General features: G+C 41.0%; 1 protein-coding gene across 1 annotated transcript in view; it reads left to right on the forward strand.

The window, feature by feature from the left end:
• The window catches only part of FECH (ferrochelatase), a 38,338-nt gene extending 20,494 nt beyond the window's left edge, over positions 1-17,844 (forward strand). The window contains 8 exon segments of the mRNA XM_017890507.1: positions 422-556; positions 4,043-4,122; positions 4,124-4,159; positions 7,778-7,876; positions 12,099-12,206; positions 12,623-12,787; positions 14,793-14,852; positions 15,321-17,844. Coding sequence (XP_017745996.1) covers positions 422-556; positions 4,043-4,122; positions 4,124-4,159; positions 7,778-7,876; positions 12,099-12,206; positions 12,623-12,787; positions 14,793-14,852; positions 15,321-15,455 — 818 coding nt within the window. The 3' untranslated portion in view covers positions 15,456-17,844.

Genomic DNA, 17,844 nt, shown 5'->3' on the forward strand with positions numbered 1-17,844 from the left:
AAAAAAAAAAAAAAAAAAAAAAAAAAATTAAAAAAAATAATGCCCAGTGTCTACCATAGTATCTGGTATGCAAGAGGAAGTTATATTTTAGAATAAGTGTTGTTTTTTCCTCCTTTCTCTTGAGGCTTTCTTAGGCCAGCCAAGAACAGAGAATTAGGAAGAGAAGTTTGAGTTTTAAAAACCACTGTGCAGTAAAGGTGTGAGGGTGGGGTGCTGATCCCAGAAAATCGTGATTAAAAGTCCACATACCAGCTGAAGAGTGGATACGATCCAAGGAATATGCTAAACTTGCCTCCACCGTCAGTGCCATAGGAAATTCCATGAACCGTTTTTTGTTCTGGGCATTGCATTACGTTCGGTGACTCTGAGGAATCTATATAAAGATTAACACTTTCTCCTTTCCACGTGTGCTTCCTAATAGCCCCTCACAAATACTATATTGGATTTCGGTACGTCCATCCTTTAACAGAAGAAGCAATTGAGGAGATGGAGAGAGATGGCCTAGAAAGGGCTATTGCTTTCACACAGTATCCACAGTACAGCTGCTCCACGACAGGTAAGGCCATCTCTCTGCCAGTGGAAAGGTAGATATGGTGCTGGCAAAAATAACCAAGGAGTCTAAGTACTGAAGGGAAGGATGAATCATTTGCAATTTGAATGGCAAATTCAACCTGTCTTCTTTAAACACGAGAGTTCAGGTCAGTCCATTTGAAATCTCATGGTCCATCTGTCCCTTGAATTATTGGCCACTTGGCTGGGAATTACAAATGGTGGGTGGTAGGCAGTAGCTATAAGTGTTCAGTGCTTTAATGCCGTTGTGTAATGGATCAGTAATGAACCTTAAGGCTCTTTTTAGGTTTGTGTGATAAACCTTTTTATGGCTACCCAGATTTTCTTACTGATGTAGCAAAGATTGTAACTGTTTGCATTTTGAAAGCAAAGATGCCCATACAACATGGGAAATACTGGTATTTTGTTGCTGTTGTTGTGCTTCAGTTATGAGTTGGTTGCTGGTAAAACTAAAGCCCAGTTTGGGGTTCCCTTTGCAAAATTTTCTGTGTTCTTGATTTTGGAAAATGTTACTACTTGTTGTTTTCTGTATATTTAACTGGAGCTGGGTGATAATCGGTGTTTGGCAACCTCTGTATCATTCATTGTAGGCAAAGCTGCTGCTGTCACCCACAGATACATTTGTTTGCATTCCCTTGCAAGGACTGAGGTCAGCACATTCTTAGTCCCAGATAGCTTTCGGATGTTAATGTTTATCATTTCTATAACTGTAAGGAGAATCAAAAGGCTATTGGAAAAAGTCAAAGCTTGTTATGTGCCTTAAATATTTGTTCGGAGAACCCATTAAAATGCCTGAGTTCTCAGAGACCCTCAAGGGTTTGAATTATCATTTCTTTTCTTTCTGAGACAGAGTCTCTGTCATTGCAACCTCCATCTTCAGGGTTCAAGCAATTGTTCTGCCTCAGTCTCCCGAGTAGCTGGGATTACATGCACGTGCCATCACACTCGGCTGATTTGTGTATTTTTGGTAGAGATGGGGTTTCACCATGTTGGCCAGGCTGTTCTCAAACTCCTGGCCACAAGTGATCCACCCGCCTCAGCCTCCTAAAGCACTGGGATTACAGGCGTGAGCCACCGCACTCGGCCTGAATTATTATTTTTCTTTTTGAAATGCACCACTACAACTTCAAAATGTCTGGTCATACGTTACTGGAGAAGGAGTCAGATTTTATGAACTTTTAAGCTCTCCTTTTGCCTTGTTTTAAGAAATATACCTCAATATGTAAATGGCTACTCTCACAATTAGATAAATTAAGAAGTTTGTTATTTACATGACAGAAGATTGACTATGATTTTTATTTCAGAGCTGGCTCTAACAAGTGACAGTGTATGCAAACCTTCAGCATATGCTTAGTTTTCCTTGAGTGTATCTCATATAAGGACAGGTACATCCAAGTTGTGGAAGGCTTTGGGAAGTACATGAATTCTTCAAGGCCACTCAGGTGCTGTTTATCTGTTGGATCTTTTAGATATGCACTATTGTGGCAGAGCCAGTGTATGTCTTCATCACAAATGAATTTCTCAGTCACATTTTTCTCCTTCTTAATGACTTCTTTGGATTGTTTGTTGAATGTTTCCACACAATGTGAAAGAGCTAACGCCAGATGCCTCCTTGCACATATGTCCAGATGCCCTCTTGCACATATGAAAATGATATCCACCTGTGAAGTGTGGTCTGTAATGTGAATCTGGTGGTGACAACTTTTTGATTTCTGGAGAGATTGTTTTTGAACCTTGAATGGAGTCCATTTGAATTCTTCTGATTCACTGTATTCTACTCACCAAAATTGAACCTGTTTTATCTTTTTGGAAGTTGAGTCTTAGTCTGAGAGTATATTTGATTTAAAATATGCTCCCTCCTAACATTTTAAATTGGAAACCTAACTAATAGTTCTTATAGTTAGAGAGCCCAGTGGGTTGGTGATGGAAAACATAGAAATGTTTTGGGACTTGCTCTTTGTTAAGATTGAGGAAGAGGCTGTGTGTTAGACTTGGTTTCATAGGATTCGGATGTGACCCCAATGCTAACTCCCCTAGACAGGAAAAAGTTGCATTGGGTTGACACCATCTGCCTTCCTTTTGGCTTTGAATTTTCATGATTTCCATCTCTCTCTTATAGAAATATAAGTTTATTAGACTACTTGTAATGATTTGGTGTCCATTTAGCTTATTCTAGGGAATGAGAGCTCACAGGAACCTCAGTAATTTTCTCTCCTTATCATGAGGCCGTTAATAACAATAGTTATGCTGGGTGTGGTGGCTCGCCCCTGTAATCCCAGCACTTTGGGAGACCCAGGCGGGCAGATTACCTGAGGTTGGGAGTTCGAGACCAGCCTGACCAACATGGAGAAACCCTGTCTCTGCTAAAAATACAGAATTAGCCAGGCGTGGTGGAACATACCTGTAATCCCAGCTACTCAGGAGGCTGAGGCAGGAGAATCACTTGAACCCGAGAAGTAGAGGTTGCAGTGAGCCGAGATTGTGCCATTGCACTCCAGCCTGGGCAACAAGAGCAAAACTCTGTCTCATAAACAAACAAACAATAGTTACAAAGCTTTTATCGTAACATGGAAAATATTTATCTCTTAATATTAAGTAAAGATGCTCAAAATACTCAGCATGCAGAATTGCATATGTATTAAAAATTACAACTTCGTAAAACAAAACATCTATAAAGAAAAAAAGAACCATATTAGAGTAAAACAATGACTGTAATTAGCATGCTGGGATAATGGTCAGTTTCTTTTTTCTTTCTTCCCCATCCCATACATTTCCTATAATGGGATTGATAACCTTTGTAACTGAAAAAAAAAAAACAAAAAAAAATACTTTTTTTTTTTTTTTTTTTGTTATGTGTGTGACAGAGTTTTCGCTCTTTGTTGGCCAGGGCTGGAGTTGCAGTGGCGCGTCTTGGGCTCACCGCACACTCCACCTCCTGGGTTCAGCGATTCTCCTACCTCAGCCTCCAAGTAGCCTGGGGATACAGGTGTACTATCGATTTGGCCTAATTTGTTTTTTTAGTAGAGGACAGGCTTTCTCCATGTTAGTCAGGCTGGTGTCAACTCCCGACCTCAGGTGATCCACCAGCCTCGGCCTCTAAGAGTACAGTAGGGATTACAGGCGTGAGCACGCGCCTGGCCAACATTACTTTCAATTGCTAGACTTGGTCCGTGCACATATGGGGACTGCTTATATCTTCATACTTCTACAGTCATCTTGGTTTTTTCACTAGAACTGACATCAATTTAATCTTTTGAAAGTCCATTGGAAATTTATTGCTTTTTAGGTGATACTTCATTTGCAGGGTAAGTTAAATCTATATGCATTTTAGAGTACTGAAATGATTATAATTAGACTGATTCGTATAGAAGCAGTTACCTGGCTTTGAACTTTATATATACTACCTTTCGGGAGTGTTTTTATTTTCATCATAATAAATGCATCTACTAAGTGGGGCCCCTGTATCTTTCAGGCAGCAGCTTAATGGCCTTACAGCGATACATAATCAAATGGGACGGAAGCCCCGATGAAAGTGGAAGCACTATTGACAGGGTGGCCCACACATCACCTCCTCATCCAGTGGTAAGCAGTGAATGCAGGGCTGGCCTGTCACCCAGCATCTAGTGTGGTGTCGATTCTTGTCCCTTCTGGGTTTTGTGGATGTCCTTCTGGAGCCTTTCTGCTTCATTTGCTTTTAAATGTGTGTTAGGGGTAAATAAAAGTATTATATTCTTGATTTATTATTAAAGAGGAAAATCATTTTAAAGATTAAAATGATTAGAGTCTTCTTTCTTCAGATTAAGGCCTATTAGTCCCAACCATAACAAGAACATATTTTTGTGTTTTTGTGTTTCCTGTGGACCCGAAGAGCATTAAGATTGTGCGGTGTTTCAGCGTAACTTCATTTGTAGGCTGAATGACTGACAATGAATTAAATTTTCTATTTTTCTAAATCCTTTAAAATGTCAAAAGATTTAAAAATGTGTAAAATGTAATATATCTCATTTTCTGAGACATGAAAACTACATGACGTTTCATGGAGAAAAAGTTTTACATATAAAGAAATTTCTATTTCTTCTGTACAGTTTGACATATATAATATTTTTATTAGCAGATTGCTTTATTTTAGGAGATAAATTAAAAACTTTACAGTTTCTTTAAAGTTAATAGCTTTGAACTGATGTTACTAATATTCTTTTCTGCCTGTCAAAATGAGAGGACAGTTGGTAAAATATTGCCCTAAATTAGGCAAATATAATTTTGTTCTGCTAGTAGAAGTTCCCGCTTTTGAGTTATTTTAGGTAGAGGAAATATTAAGTCATTTAGATTTTATCCATTTTATTTTTCACTCCCTGAAGGTTTTCTGACTCTTGACAAAAAAACCCTACTAACAGCTTTAGAAGCCTGGTATCACTTAAATCTGTGACCACTAGATGGTGCTAGACATCATTGAAATCAGGCCAGCTCTCCCCACAGCTGTGTTCCTTAGGCATATAAAGGGTTAACACTTGGGTTGAAATCCAATTTTAAGTAAAAAGTGAAGGAGCTTACCCTTAGGGGTGGGTGTAGTTGTGGTCTCTGTGTGCACCATTGACGGCTGTGTTGCTTGGTCCAGCCAGTACTGCCTGAAGCACCAGCAGCCTGGGTTTTGCTTTGGGAGGCCTGCGATTGGAAAGGAGGGGGGTTTCAGGTCAGCATTGACATGTGGTAGCAGGGAATGGAGGGATCTGCACAGCATCTGCCTGCCCTGATCAAGTGAGTAATTAGATTTGCATTAAAATTCAGCCCTTTGAAAAGGGGGGAAGCAGAACGATGGAAAGGTCTCTTAACTGAGGAAGTCTCTGTTCATAAAATGAAAGGGAATTTTAGAGGCATTTATCTGCCCTCCTAGATGGTGTGATTGAAGGCTCTGAGAGGCTGGGTGCCTCTTTCATTCTGCAGAGAGGTTGCGCATGGAAAATGCCACAGATGGGTTTTAGGTGATTTAAATAGCACTTCTCCTTGCCCATGGCACCTCAGTTTTGAAGACGGCTTAGAGGCTGTTGCAAGCCATATGATTTGTGTTTTACTTGCAGCTTTGCAAGCCAAGAAAAGAAAACACTAAGCTTTGGATACGATATGACATTTTGGAAACCAGAAAACAAAACCCTAAACTAAAACAAAAAGTATAGTTTAAAACTACAAATTCTGTTTTGAATCCACATTTCTACTTGGCATAGGTAGTGATTGCTCCAAACAGCCATTTTATTACTGTTTTCTCTAATATTGGTATTTATCTAGCTGTTGGATTAATTGGGGCAAATTTATGTTCTAGACTCCTGTATAAACCTTGCAGTGGACCTCCTTATCTAGGCTGAGGTCCAAAGATAATCCTTTCTGAGCATCCTTAGTTTCCAAACACTGCAAAGACCAGAAAATATTGGTTTTGTTTGTATCTAATCCTATCACATTTACTGAGAATTTGCATTATAAATTCTGAAAAGGGAACTGAACTTTAGGAACCATTTTATGCCTTAGGATATTTATTTGCCAAATTTCAAGAGGTATGGAAAGATTAATAATATCTCAATATTTATTAGGGAATAGTTTGTTTATCCCATAGTTTTCACTGACCACTGATATATCAAAATACCAACAAGTGCAGATTTACATGTTTCTGATCAATTGTCCTTTATAGTTTTTAAAAAGTTACAAAGGACAATTGGGAAATAATTATGGATATGCAGAAAAGTTACAATATTAAGAACAGTGTAAGGAACTCTCATCTACTCTTTTACCTATGTTACTGTGTTATTATTATTTCGAGACAGGACAGGGTTTCACTCTGTTGCCCAGGCTGGAGTTGAGTGGAACAATCATAGCTCACTGCAGCCTTAACCTCCGGGGCTCAAGTGATCCTCCTGCCTCAGCCTCCTGAATAGCTGGGACCACAGGCATATGCCATTATGCCCTGCTAATTTTTAAAAATGTTGTGGAGATTAGGTCTTTCCATGTTGCCCAGGCTGGTCTTGAACTTCTGGGCCCCAGCAATCCTCCCGCCTTGGCCTCCTAAAGTGCTGGGATTACTGGTGTGAGCCACTGCATCTGGCCTATTGATGTGTTATTAACATGTATCTCCTACTTGCTTTATCATTCACATGCCCTGTGTGTGTGTATGTATGTGTGTGTCTCTGTGTTTGTATACACATGATTTTTTTCTGACCCATTTGAGAATAAGTTATGCATATATCATCATCCTCTACACCTAAACACTTAAATGTGTGTTTTCTAAAATCAGGAATATTCTCTTACATAACCACAGTACAACATTCAACTTCAGTAAATTTAACATCAATATTTAAACTTTTACTTAATCTACATTCATATTCTGATTTTGTCAGTTGACCCCTTTGTGACTTTTGTAGCATTTTTTATAAGCTAAATGACAGAGAATGATTAAAGTATAAGATGAAAGAAGGCCCCTTCAGTTCTGGTATTTCAGCACCTATCGACATGAATCAAAGTGCCAGCTAGACGAAGGGAGCTCCCTGGTCTGGTAGACAGAGGTTTGGAGGGAGAGGCAGGAACCATGTTCTTTCCCAAGTTCCACAGATGTGACTGAATGAGCCCCTAAGTTTACCACATCTTTCCTATTTAATGGGTGTGTATCACCTGTCCATCTGTTGTTATGAAGGTTTTTATAAAACTTAACTTGATGGGGATACGAGGCTCAGAAGAAAATGTTATAAAAATAGAACAGTGTTTTCTTATTTCCCTACTATTCCTGACTAATGTATTTAATGTGGTATGCCTGAAAGCCAAACTAAGGAAGCTTTAGAAAGACCCTGTAAGCTGTTTTCCTGCTAACGGAGCAAATGAGAGGTCTTAAAACAACTTCTCCTTCCCATCTGTGTTTCCTTTCCATCTGGAAATGTGCCCTGTCCTTCCCGAGGGGAAGCAGATCCACAGCCCGCATTTGCAGTGAGCCATTAGCGAGCTTTAGAAGTTTCCCAGCAAATTCCCTAGGCCCCTGAAACCGTTATGATCCATTTTGATGATAAACCAATGCTGAGAGGCTGGACTGTTTGCAATTTTTTAAAAAAGAGAGTTCTGATTTTTTGAGGGTTGCTCTGAGATTTTTGGTGTAGGCTTCATTTTAAAATATTTTCTTTTCCTTCCATTTCTTTCTTCCCTTCCTCTTTATCCTCCTTTCTTGTTATTCCCTCAGTGCTTTGCAGATCATATTCTAAAGGAACTGGACCATTTTCCACTTGAGAAGAGAAGCGAGGTGGTCATTCTGTTTTCTGCTCACTCACTGCCGATGTCTGTAAGTAAGAACATTTTCTTGGATGACCTAGTGATAGAGGATTGGGTGATTTCATTTGCTAAATGTGTGAAATGGGTCCAGCTTCCATTATGTCCTAAGCCCAGTGCAAGAATGAATTCTCAAATCTCAGACTTGGTGCTAACTTAACTAGCCTCACTTCTTAAAACCTCATAACAATGAATCCAAATTATAATATTGTAAGTAGATCTTTTCCTCTTTTCTTTTATTTTTTGAAACAGAGTCTTACTGTGTTGCCCAGGCTGGAGTGCAGTGGCGCAATCTCGACTTATTGCAATCTCCGCCTCCTGGGCTCAAGTAATTATCTTGCCTCAGCCTCCCAAGTAGCTGGGATTATAGGCACTCACAACCATGCCTGGCTAATTTTTTATATTTTTAGTAGAGACTGGGTTTCACCATGTTGGCCAGGCTGGTCTCGAACTCCTGACCTTAGGTGATCCACCCACCCAGGCCTCCCAAAGTGCTGGGATTACAGGTGTGAGCCCCACCACACCTGGCTTCTCTTTTCTTTAAAATGGTAACTTGAAGATATATTCATATATAAGACTTTCTAATAAGGGGGACAGTTAAGGGAAGCGTGCTTTTGCCTGCCCTGTCGGCAGAGCTCAGCTTGATATTTCTGTGTGTTGAGTGGGAGGGTCTCCATTCAGACGAAGCGTTCTCAGTCCCATGCTTTTGGATGGACTTGTTAGGGGCTGTTTGAATTCCAGGCAGCCATTGCAGTTTGCTAAGACTCAGGACCACATTTTCGCAAGTGAATATAGAGGATCAAGTTGGGGTCTGGCTGCTCCTTAGTTCATCATATTACTCTAGGCTATTCGTCCAGATGCTACAATCTGTGCCATAGCTGTTGTATTGTTGGAAACAAGAATGATCAAGCTAGTGTACTGTATGATATATAGAAGTGCTTGGAATAAGTAACCAGTTTCATCTGCTCAGAACTGGCATTGTATCCTAAAATCAGTGCTTTCCAAGCCAGAGAGGTGGATAATTACATCTTCATAGGTGTGATTGAGGTTTTAACAACGTCGGGAATGGAGCCAGCCTCAGTCTCTGGGCCACGCTTGTAACTGGGCCTTACCGCCCCCTGGTAGCCACTAGGGCCAAGCCCTTGCAGATCCTCTACTCATTATCTCTGCTGGGCCGAGGCTCTGGAGATAAATTCCTCTCTTCTGGAAGCCTGCCTATTTTAATGGGTTTGCTTTTCCTTTTGTTGTCATACAGTCCTTTTCACGTGTCCATCCTCCTGCAGCCTCATCCTATGTAAGGTGAGACCTTGCCTGAGATGCCAGAAGGGAAGCTCTTGAACCAGCCCAGAGCAAACACATTTGCCTTTTTTTTTTTTTTTTTTGATACGGGGTCTCGCTCTGTTGCCCAGGCTGGAGTGCAGTGGTGCGATCACAGCTCACTGTAGCCTCCACCTCCTGGGTTCAAGCGATTCTCCTGCCACAGCGTCTTGAGTACCTGGGACCACAGGCACACACCACCACGGCTGGCTAATTTTTTGTATTTTTAGTAGAGACAGGGTTTCACCATGTTGCCCAGGTTGGTCTCAACCTCAAGTGATCCACTCACCTTGGCCTCCCAAAGTGCTGGGATCACAGGCATGAGCCACTGTGCCCGGCTGAAACCCATTTTTGTATGTGGGGATTCCAGGAGCTGCCTTGCCTCCTCTCACCCTGGCCTCGCTCCCTTATTCTTTCACCTGGGGGCAGAGCACGCTGCTTCCAGGCTAGTTTGCTGGTCAAGCCTCGTTGTGGGACCGGGAAATGCCATGATGTCATAAGGATAAGTCAGGTATGAGGAGGACCGTTGCAGAGGTGAGAAAGAACAATGATCTAGCACACTCTTCTCTTCCCCTACGTTCACTTCTGACAACTTTTTAAACTTTTTATTTTGAAGAAATTTTTAGACTTACAGAAAACTGGTTAAGAGAGTGCAGAGTTACCCTCTACTCAGCCTTTCCCAGTGTTAACATCTTACACAACCGTTGTATAGTTACCAACACTGAGAAACCAGCGCTGGCACAATACTATTAACTGCACTCCAGGCTTCATGTGGATGTCACTTGTGTTTCCAAAAATGTCCTTTTTCACTCCCAGGATGCAGTCCAGGGTCCCACACTGCATGTGGCTGTGGGGTTTCCTCAGCACCTTCCAATCTGTGACAGTCCTGATACTTGGCTTTTCTTTCATCACCTTGATTTTATTTATTTATTTATTTATTTATTTTTGGTAAAGGGTCTCACTCTGTCACTCAGGCTGGAGTGCTGTGGTGCAGTCACAACTCACTGCAGCCTCAACCTACCAGACTTGGGTGAGCCTCTCACCTCAGCCTCCTGAGTGGCTCGGACTACAGGCGCACACCACCACACCTGGCTAATATTAGTATTTTTTTGAAGAGACAGGGTTTTGCCATGTTGCCCAGACTGGTCTCAACCTCCTGGACCCAGGTGATCCACCCACCTCAGCCTCCTGAAGCACTGAGATTATAGGTGTGAGGCACCACGCCCCGCCACACGTTGATATTTTTGAGGAGTCATTTTTAGGATGTCAGTTGTTTTGTGGTGCGTCCCTCCATCTGGGTTTGTCTGAAGTTTTCTCATGATTAGATTGCGGTTATGTATCATTGGCAAGAACCCACAGGGGTGTGGGGCCCTGCTCTGTGCATCACACCCGGGGGTCTGTGATGTCAATGTGCTTTTCTACTGGTGATGTGATCCCTGGTCACTTGTTTAAGGGTGTATCTGCTGTGTTGATCCATCCTAAAATTACTATTTTCTTTTGTAATTAAAATATCTTGGAGGAGACACTTTGAGACAATACAGAGATTTGGTTATTCCTTATACTTTGCCCCTAATCTTAGCATCCATGGGTAGATCATGTTTGTAGCAATTACTGCATTGCTGTCCTATTGGCAACTTTGTGTTTCCTTCATTCCTTCTACATTTATGCCTCCCATGGCTTTTAAACAGACCAGTAGTAATAATCTTAAAATAGTTTGCCAGCGTATATATGTAATTGTTTTTTTTGAGATGGAGTCTTGCTCTATCGCCCAGGCTGGAGTGCAATGGCACAATCTTGGCTCACTGCAACCTCTGCCTCCTGGGTTCAAGCGATTCTTCTGCCTCAGCCTCCCGAGTAGCTGGAATTACAGGTGTGTGCCACCCCACCCAGCTAATTTTTGTATTTTTAGTACAGACAGGGTTTCACCATGTTGGTCAGGCTGGTCTCGAACTCCTGACCTCAGACAATCAGCCCGCCTCAGCCTCCCAAAGTGCTGGGATTACAGGCATGAGCCACTGTGCCCGACCTGTCAGTATATTTCATTTCACCAGTATTCTCTGAGCACCTGCTATATTCCAGTCACTGTTTCCAGCCATATCATAGGGTAGGGGAATGAAGAAAACAGAAAATCTTTGTCTGCAGAGAGTAGGGAGAAAAGGGAATAAACATAATACATATGAAAATGGTATGGTAGATTAGCATGTAATAGATGTTATAGAAGAAAATAAAGCCAGGTGAGGGCTAGGGAGTCAGTACACAGTGAATGTTTAAAGCATTAAAATTTGCATTGAAAATTTTCAAAGGTATTAACAAGAGATTGTGTATGAAACATTTGCTGTGCACAAAGTGTTTGCCTGTTGTCCATTGTTGCAGGAAGGGTGGGGAGAGAGGAAGTGGAAGGTGTGGGTCATACTCTTGGAGGTGCCCGTAACCTGCACTGATGTGCTGCTGCTTTCCTCCTCTAATTCCACCAGGGTTTACCGTAAATCCAGCCGTTCTGTACATTGTCCATGCAGCACTGTTTCAGTTCCTGTTGTGAAATCAACTACTCACATGACTACCAGCGTAGAAGTTCGCATCCTGCCCAGCTTTTCTGTGTCATCTTCATATTTCAGATGAGGGAGAGAGAATCATCCTCCTTAGTTAGATCTTGTGAGTCTCCCATGAATAACATGGAACATAGAATTCTCCACCCTCTTAGGGACGTTAGAGATGATTGAGTGTGGTGTTTTTCTTTGGCTGATGACGAAGTGGAACTAAGGAAGTTTGGTGATTGAACTCAGACCATGTCATCATTGGTGCAGGAGACAGAAAGGGAAGGCTTTGTTCCAGCGCTCACACCATGTCAGCACATAGTCAGAGGCTCTCGGGGCCTTCCCAGTGTTAATGACTGAACACCCATTGTGTCTCCGCTGCAGGTGGTCAACAGAGGCGACCCATATCCTCAGGAGGTAAGCGCCACTGTCCAAAATGTCATGGAAAGGCTGGGGTACTGCAACCCCTACCGACTGGTGTGGCAGTCCAAGGTAGGTGGCTTCCACACTGGCGGGCAGCCAGCTCTTTTGGTAAAATTTATTTTATGAGTTGTAAAATGGTTAGATTTGGCTCTTACACATAGACAGGCTCTTCCATAACCTGAAGGCTCACCGTGGGCAGAAAGAATCTGCAAGTGAGTAAGATAGAAGGGGAAATCAAGTGACTTGTGGAGTTCCATTGGTTTAATATTTTACTTTTAGCTGCAATGACAGAAACTATTATTTATTTATATTGAGGCAACTACTAGGATTCAAGTTTCCATGTGAAAATATCAGAATCCATTCAAGCAGGTGTAAAGAGTGGCTCTTGCCCCCAGTGGGCAGTGCGTGTGCCCAGGGGAGCAAACGGGTACTACAGACCATCAGGAGGCGTGGTCCACTTACACATTCATCTACCTTTTGCATAGGTTGGTCCAATGCCCTGGTTGGGTCCTCAAACAGACGAATCTATCAAAGGGCTTTGTGAGAGGGGGAGGAAGAATATCCTCTTGGTTCCAATAGCGTTTACCAGTGACCACATTGAAACGCTGTATGAGCTGGACATCGAGTACTCTCAAGTTTTAGCCAAGGAGGTAAATGCACCCATCTGCCTTTATCCCATCATGAGTTGTTTTAAAAGGAAATTTTCTCTGCAACTAACTAATGTGTCATTCAAAATATTGTTTACTGTATTTTTTTGCATGTACAGTGTCCTCATTCTCCTGAATAATAATTCATCTGAGTAATAATCTCAACACATTGAGTTAATTCCATGCAGTGGAAGGGGAAACCTGTGTTTTCCTTAAACCAGGTACCCCAGGGATCACTGTGGCTGACATCATTTTGTTTGAGTTACTGGGCTACTCGAAAGTAATAACAACTACATTTCTTTAAGAAAAAAGAAATGTACTTCTCACTAATTCCAAAGGAAAACATTTTATTGTTTTATAATTTCTTTTCTTTGCCTAATAGTGACCTTTACTCAGGGCTATTACATGGCTTCTTGTTGGGTGTCAAAGCATATAGGAGTCATTGTCATTTAAGAGAAGAGTGTGAAATGAATGTGGAAGCAATGTGTGGTGTGATTTCCTTGGCCTCTTTTATGCACTCACTTAATTAGCTGTTTGCTGCCATGTTGTGATCAATCTGATTATTGAAATAACAAATACCATCTTTGGTGTCTTGTAATACGAGACGGACGTGAATTGTCATGCAGGGTGGAGAAAAACTATTGTTCATCTATGTCCTGCCTTTTGAGAGCCAGCCTAAAACCTATGTCGAATTTATAGCTTTATTTTTATGGGAAGTGTGGAAGCATTGGGACCCAAGAAACCCTTTTCTCCCTCTCTGCCAGAGTTTCTGGCCCTGGTCACCCCATGTGTGATAGATGGAGGCCCAGCCTGCAGGAGACTTCACCCTCTCTGGGACTGGGCAGCAGGTGGAGGGCAGGGGGGAGAGTGGGTGGGGACAGAACTTGAGCCAACACCCGACCCCCATGGAATTTGAATTTCCATGCTGGACATCAATCAGACGTGGGTGAAGTTAGGGAGCACATAAGTTTCTTGTCAGTGGTTCTTACACAGGATTTGCAGGCAAGTTGTAATTGGCTAAGAAGTGGTTGCAGCATCGTCTATGGATTTTGTTTAAAGATGCCTTCTGTATCTCTCCATGAGCTGGCTAATTGTGAACTTGCTAAAACTTCAGTGAAAATATAGTTTATACCAATATATTTGGAAAACAATTTTTTATTTTAAATTTGTTATGATTTTATAAATTTGCTTAGAGATGAAATCTGGCTCTCTCAACCAAGCTGGAGTGCAGTGGCACAGTCATAGCTCCCTGCAGCCTCAAAATCCCGGGCTCAGGTGATCCTCTCCTCAGCTTCCTGAGTGGCTGGGACTACAGGTGCACACAGAATTTCAGTGTTGATATTTATTTTTCTAGTTAGTGTATCGCTGACGACTCTCCCATCAACATTGTTGGAGAATGCCCTTTGTCAGCACTGGTTATTCTGTCGTAACTGACTTTTATATGAAGTTTGAGAATATAGCCTTTTCAGTTGAGATCCATGTGTTTGCTGAATCTCAATGTTTTTCCCAGGCCAGTCTCCTCGCCAACTCTGAATTGGATCCAGTGTAGGTCCAATATACATTTTATAGTCAATAAGTTAATTTACTTCATTTTGGCACTTGGGATCAAAACAAGTATGAAAGCTATATTTAAAGCAACATTCTACTTAGAGTCTGTAAAAGTATGCACTAGTAAAAGAGAATAAAAAAAGAATGGTAAACAGATTTAAATTGCTTGAGAATTTCATCAAGTGTAACCACAAAAAGGATTTGCAAACAAACCACCTGTAGGATGGTAACGGGAAGGGGAAGGACATAAGAATTGAGGAATAATTTATGACAGAATCAACATACAGCCCCACCCTGTGACTGTTTTTCGTTCATGAGCAGTCTGTGAACAGTTGAAGTCAGACTTTGAATTGTGTGTGTGTGTCTGTGTGTATTTATTTTTTTGTAGCAGTTTCTTTGAAAAAAAAAAAAAGAAAATAAAGGATGTCTGTGTTTTCCTCCCTTTTCTCATTTGATTCAGTGTGGAGTTGAAAACATCAGAAGAGCCGAGTCTCTTAATGGAAATCCATTGTTCTCTAAGGTACCTACAGTGTTACAACCGTTTTAGTAGAACATACCAGGGAGTAATCCTCTGAGAAACTCTTGCAGAATATTGGTTTTTCTCACATATTAGAACATTTGGAGTTCCAATTAATTACAAAAATAAAATCGAATTCCTTATCTGCTCAGTCTTTTTTCCTTCAGATAGCCCCAATTTTCTGATTTCTACCCACCTATAACTATGTCTGATTTAAAACCTGCTTTCCAGAGAAAAGGCCTAGTGGGTGGGGTAAGAGGTTTTCATTTCCTGAAATCTCTGTTTTAACTTTCTCTAAGCTGAGGATTTTCAGGAAAGGAAGATGCTGTAGAATTTGGTTCAAAGGGCTCACCACTCGGATGAAGAGAAACCCCAAGCCAGAGTGCTGACCTGGGCAGCTGGAGGAGGGGGCATGGCAGACGAGCAGACCCTGTGCTTCTCATGCCTCTTTGCCTCTTGTCTGTCTTCCAGGCCCTGGCCGACTTGGTGCATTCACACATCCAGTCAAACGAGCTGTGTTCCAAGCAGCTGACCCTGAGCTGTCCGCTCTGTGTCAATCCTGTCTGCAGGGAGACTAAATCCTTCTTCACCAGCCAGCAGCTGTGACCCCCACTGGTGGACCCTGTGGCATTAGGCAAATGCCCAACCTCCAGATACCTCCGATGTGGAGAGGATGTTATTTAGAGATCAAGGAAGGAAGTCATCCTTCCTTGATATATATACAGCCTTTGGGTACAAATTGTGTGATTTCTTGAGGATTGGACTCTATTGATGGATTTCTATTTTTATATAACTATACAGTAAGCATTTGTATTTTCTCTCTCAAGGTATGTTACTAGTTTGGAATGTCCACTAGGACCTTTAATAAATGAGTTAAAAATTTATCTTATTAGACACACCTATTTTAAATACAGATTTTGGCTTTATTGCCCAAAAGCCTCCTGAAAGGGTACAGAGAGTCCCCTCTGCGGGCTGGCAGTGTGAATGAGATCTGTTTAGTCTTGTGCATATAGTTGCTGTTTTTTAAATGAACATAATTGAATATTTGAAGTGAATTTGAAAAAGAAATGTTACTTAATCTTTCCCTAAGCCCGTGGGTTACAGAATTCTAGGGAGGCAATTTGGTTACCTGCAATGGCTGCTATTGCCAGTGAGGCTACCATTCATTGGTCATCTTGGTATTTGTGTATTAATCTCACTTTCCTCAGTGTAAAAAGGAACAAGTACGGATTTCAGAAGTGCTCAGAGATTCCCTGTACACCCGAGGCTAATAAACGTGTGCCAGTACAGTGTTCATGATACGTGCCTTGGTGGGAGTCTGTGGTGCCACAGGGAAGGGGCTCCCACTGCTTCTGGTCTCCAAGGACAGTGCTGCTGGAAAGGCTAATGATGAGCTTCACCCTGGACCTCGCAAGCCTTTCCATCCAGCATCTTCTCTTAGTTGAATGCCTTCTTTCTACACATTTGTTTTCAGAATTATTTTATAAAGTCAGCAATACTTTACTTGAATTCTTTCTTAATTTACAATTTTTTATTATAAAAATTTATAGCCATACAATGGGACACGTGAAGAATACAGAAAAGTAACCACTTTAATGAAATAACTATTATCATAATATTGTATTTCATGCTAGTCCTTTCCTGTAGATATTTTTAATGCCATTGTCACCTTGGATTTGTGAGTGAAAAGTGTTTCTAAAAGTATAGAAATAATGTCAGATCAGAATCTGATCTATATTTGTATTTAAATGGATTAAAAGATCCCTGGTGGTTCCAAGAAGAATTTGTAAAGATCACTTTCTCTTTCCTCCAAACCCTGAAACTTTGTTCTTCAAAAGAGCATTTTTTTTTTAAGCCAGTTCATAAACTGGAAGTATTAGGAGATTCATAAATCTTCTATATTGAGAATTGGCTGTGTTAATAAATATTACAATATCATTAAGGTTTTAACTAAGTTTGATTCATATTGTCTGTTAAATCAAAACTGATCTAAATCAAAATTATTAAATGTAAGGAGCTTTTTTAATACAGGAAAAGAAACATGCCATCCACTTGAGTTAATAGTTTTCCCACATTGATGACAGCCCTCTTGAGTAGCGTCTACATTTTTAAAATTTCAGATTGGCTTTTCTATTAGTAGATTGTGTTTCTAGAGAAAGATACAAGGCATAGGTAATTGTTTAGGATTTTCCTCTAGCCTTTTCCATTACCTTTTTGGGGATTAGGTTCACAGTAGACTTTGAGTGACCATCCCACCATGAAGTGAATTCTCTGGGTTACTGGTGTGGTGCTGGAAGGAAGGTTGTTTTTGGAGCCACTCTCTGTCCTTAAGGAAACTTCCCAAGGGTCTACTTCAATTCTTCAATGAAAAAATAGAGGTGAAAAAAGATTTTTATGGAGATGATGCAGAAAACTCCAATTCAGGAGCCCTTGCGAGTATATCTGAAGCAATTATTTGCTAAGGAAACCTGAATTGATAGTGCTGTGCTGTCTGGACTAATGTCTTTGATGCTGAGTTGGGACCAGACCAGCTTTTATAGTGACAGCCAAAGAGGGATTTATTGAGATCGCTGCTCATGGCATTTGTTATTGTAAGAAGTGTTGCCTTTGATTGTTACTAACCATGGATGGGTAATGGTCATACACTAGGCTAGCATTTGGTAGGACAAAATCTTTTTAGAGCTTTGAGAATTGTCATCCTGTTGGTCAACTTTGAAATACAAATGTTTGCCCTGGTAATTAGCAATGAACTACTGGCAGTTTCTTCAAGTTGTGTATGTACAGATCTGGCTTTTAATTGATGAATCAACTTCTACAGAAACTTTTGCAAGGACAGTGTTGATAAGGCAGTTTAGCTTGCCAGGGTGATGATAAAGCCCAGGTCCCTGCATGTACAGTGCTCTTCTAAAGAATATGCATTCTTGAACTACTTAACTTTTTAAAAATCAAAATAAATTTTTGCACTCAAAATTTGCTTCATATCAGGAGAAATGAA

The sequence above is a fragment of the Rhinopithecus bieti genome, unplaced genomic scaffold (assembly GCF_001698545.2).
Source record: "Rhinopithecus bieti isolate Rb0 unplaced genomic scaffold, ASM169854v2 scaffold_17861, whole genome shotgun sequence".
NCBI classification, from domain to species: Eukaryota; Metazoa; Chordata; class Mammalia; order Primates; family Cercopithecidae; genus Rhinopithecus; species Rhinopithecus bieti.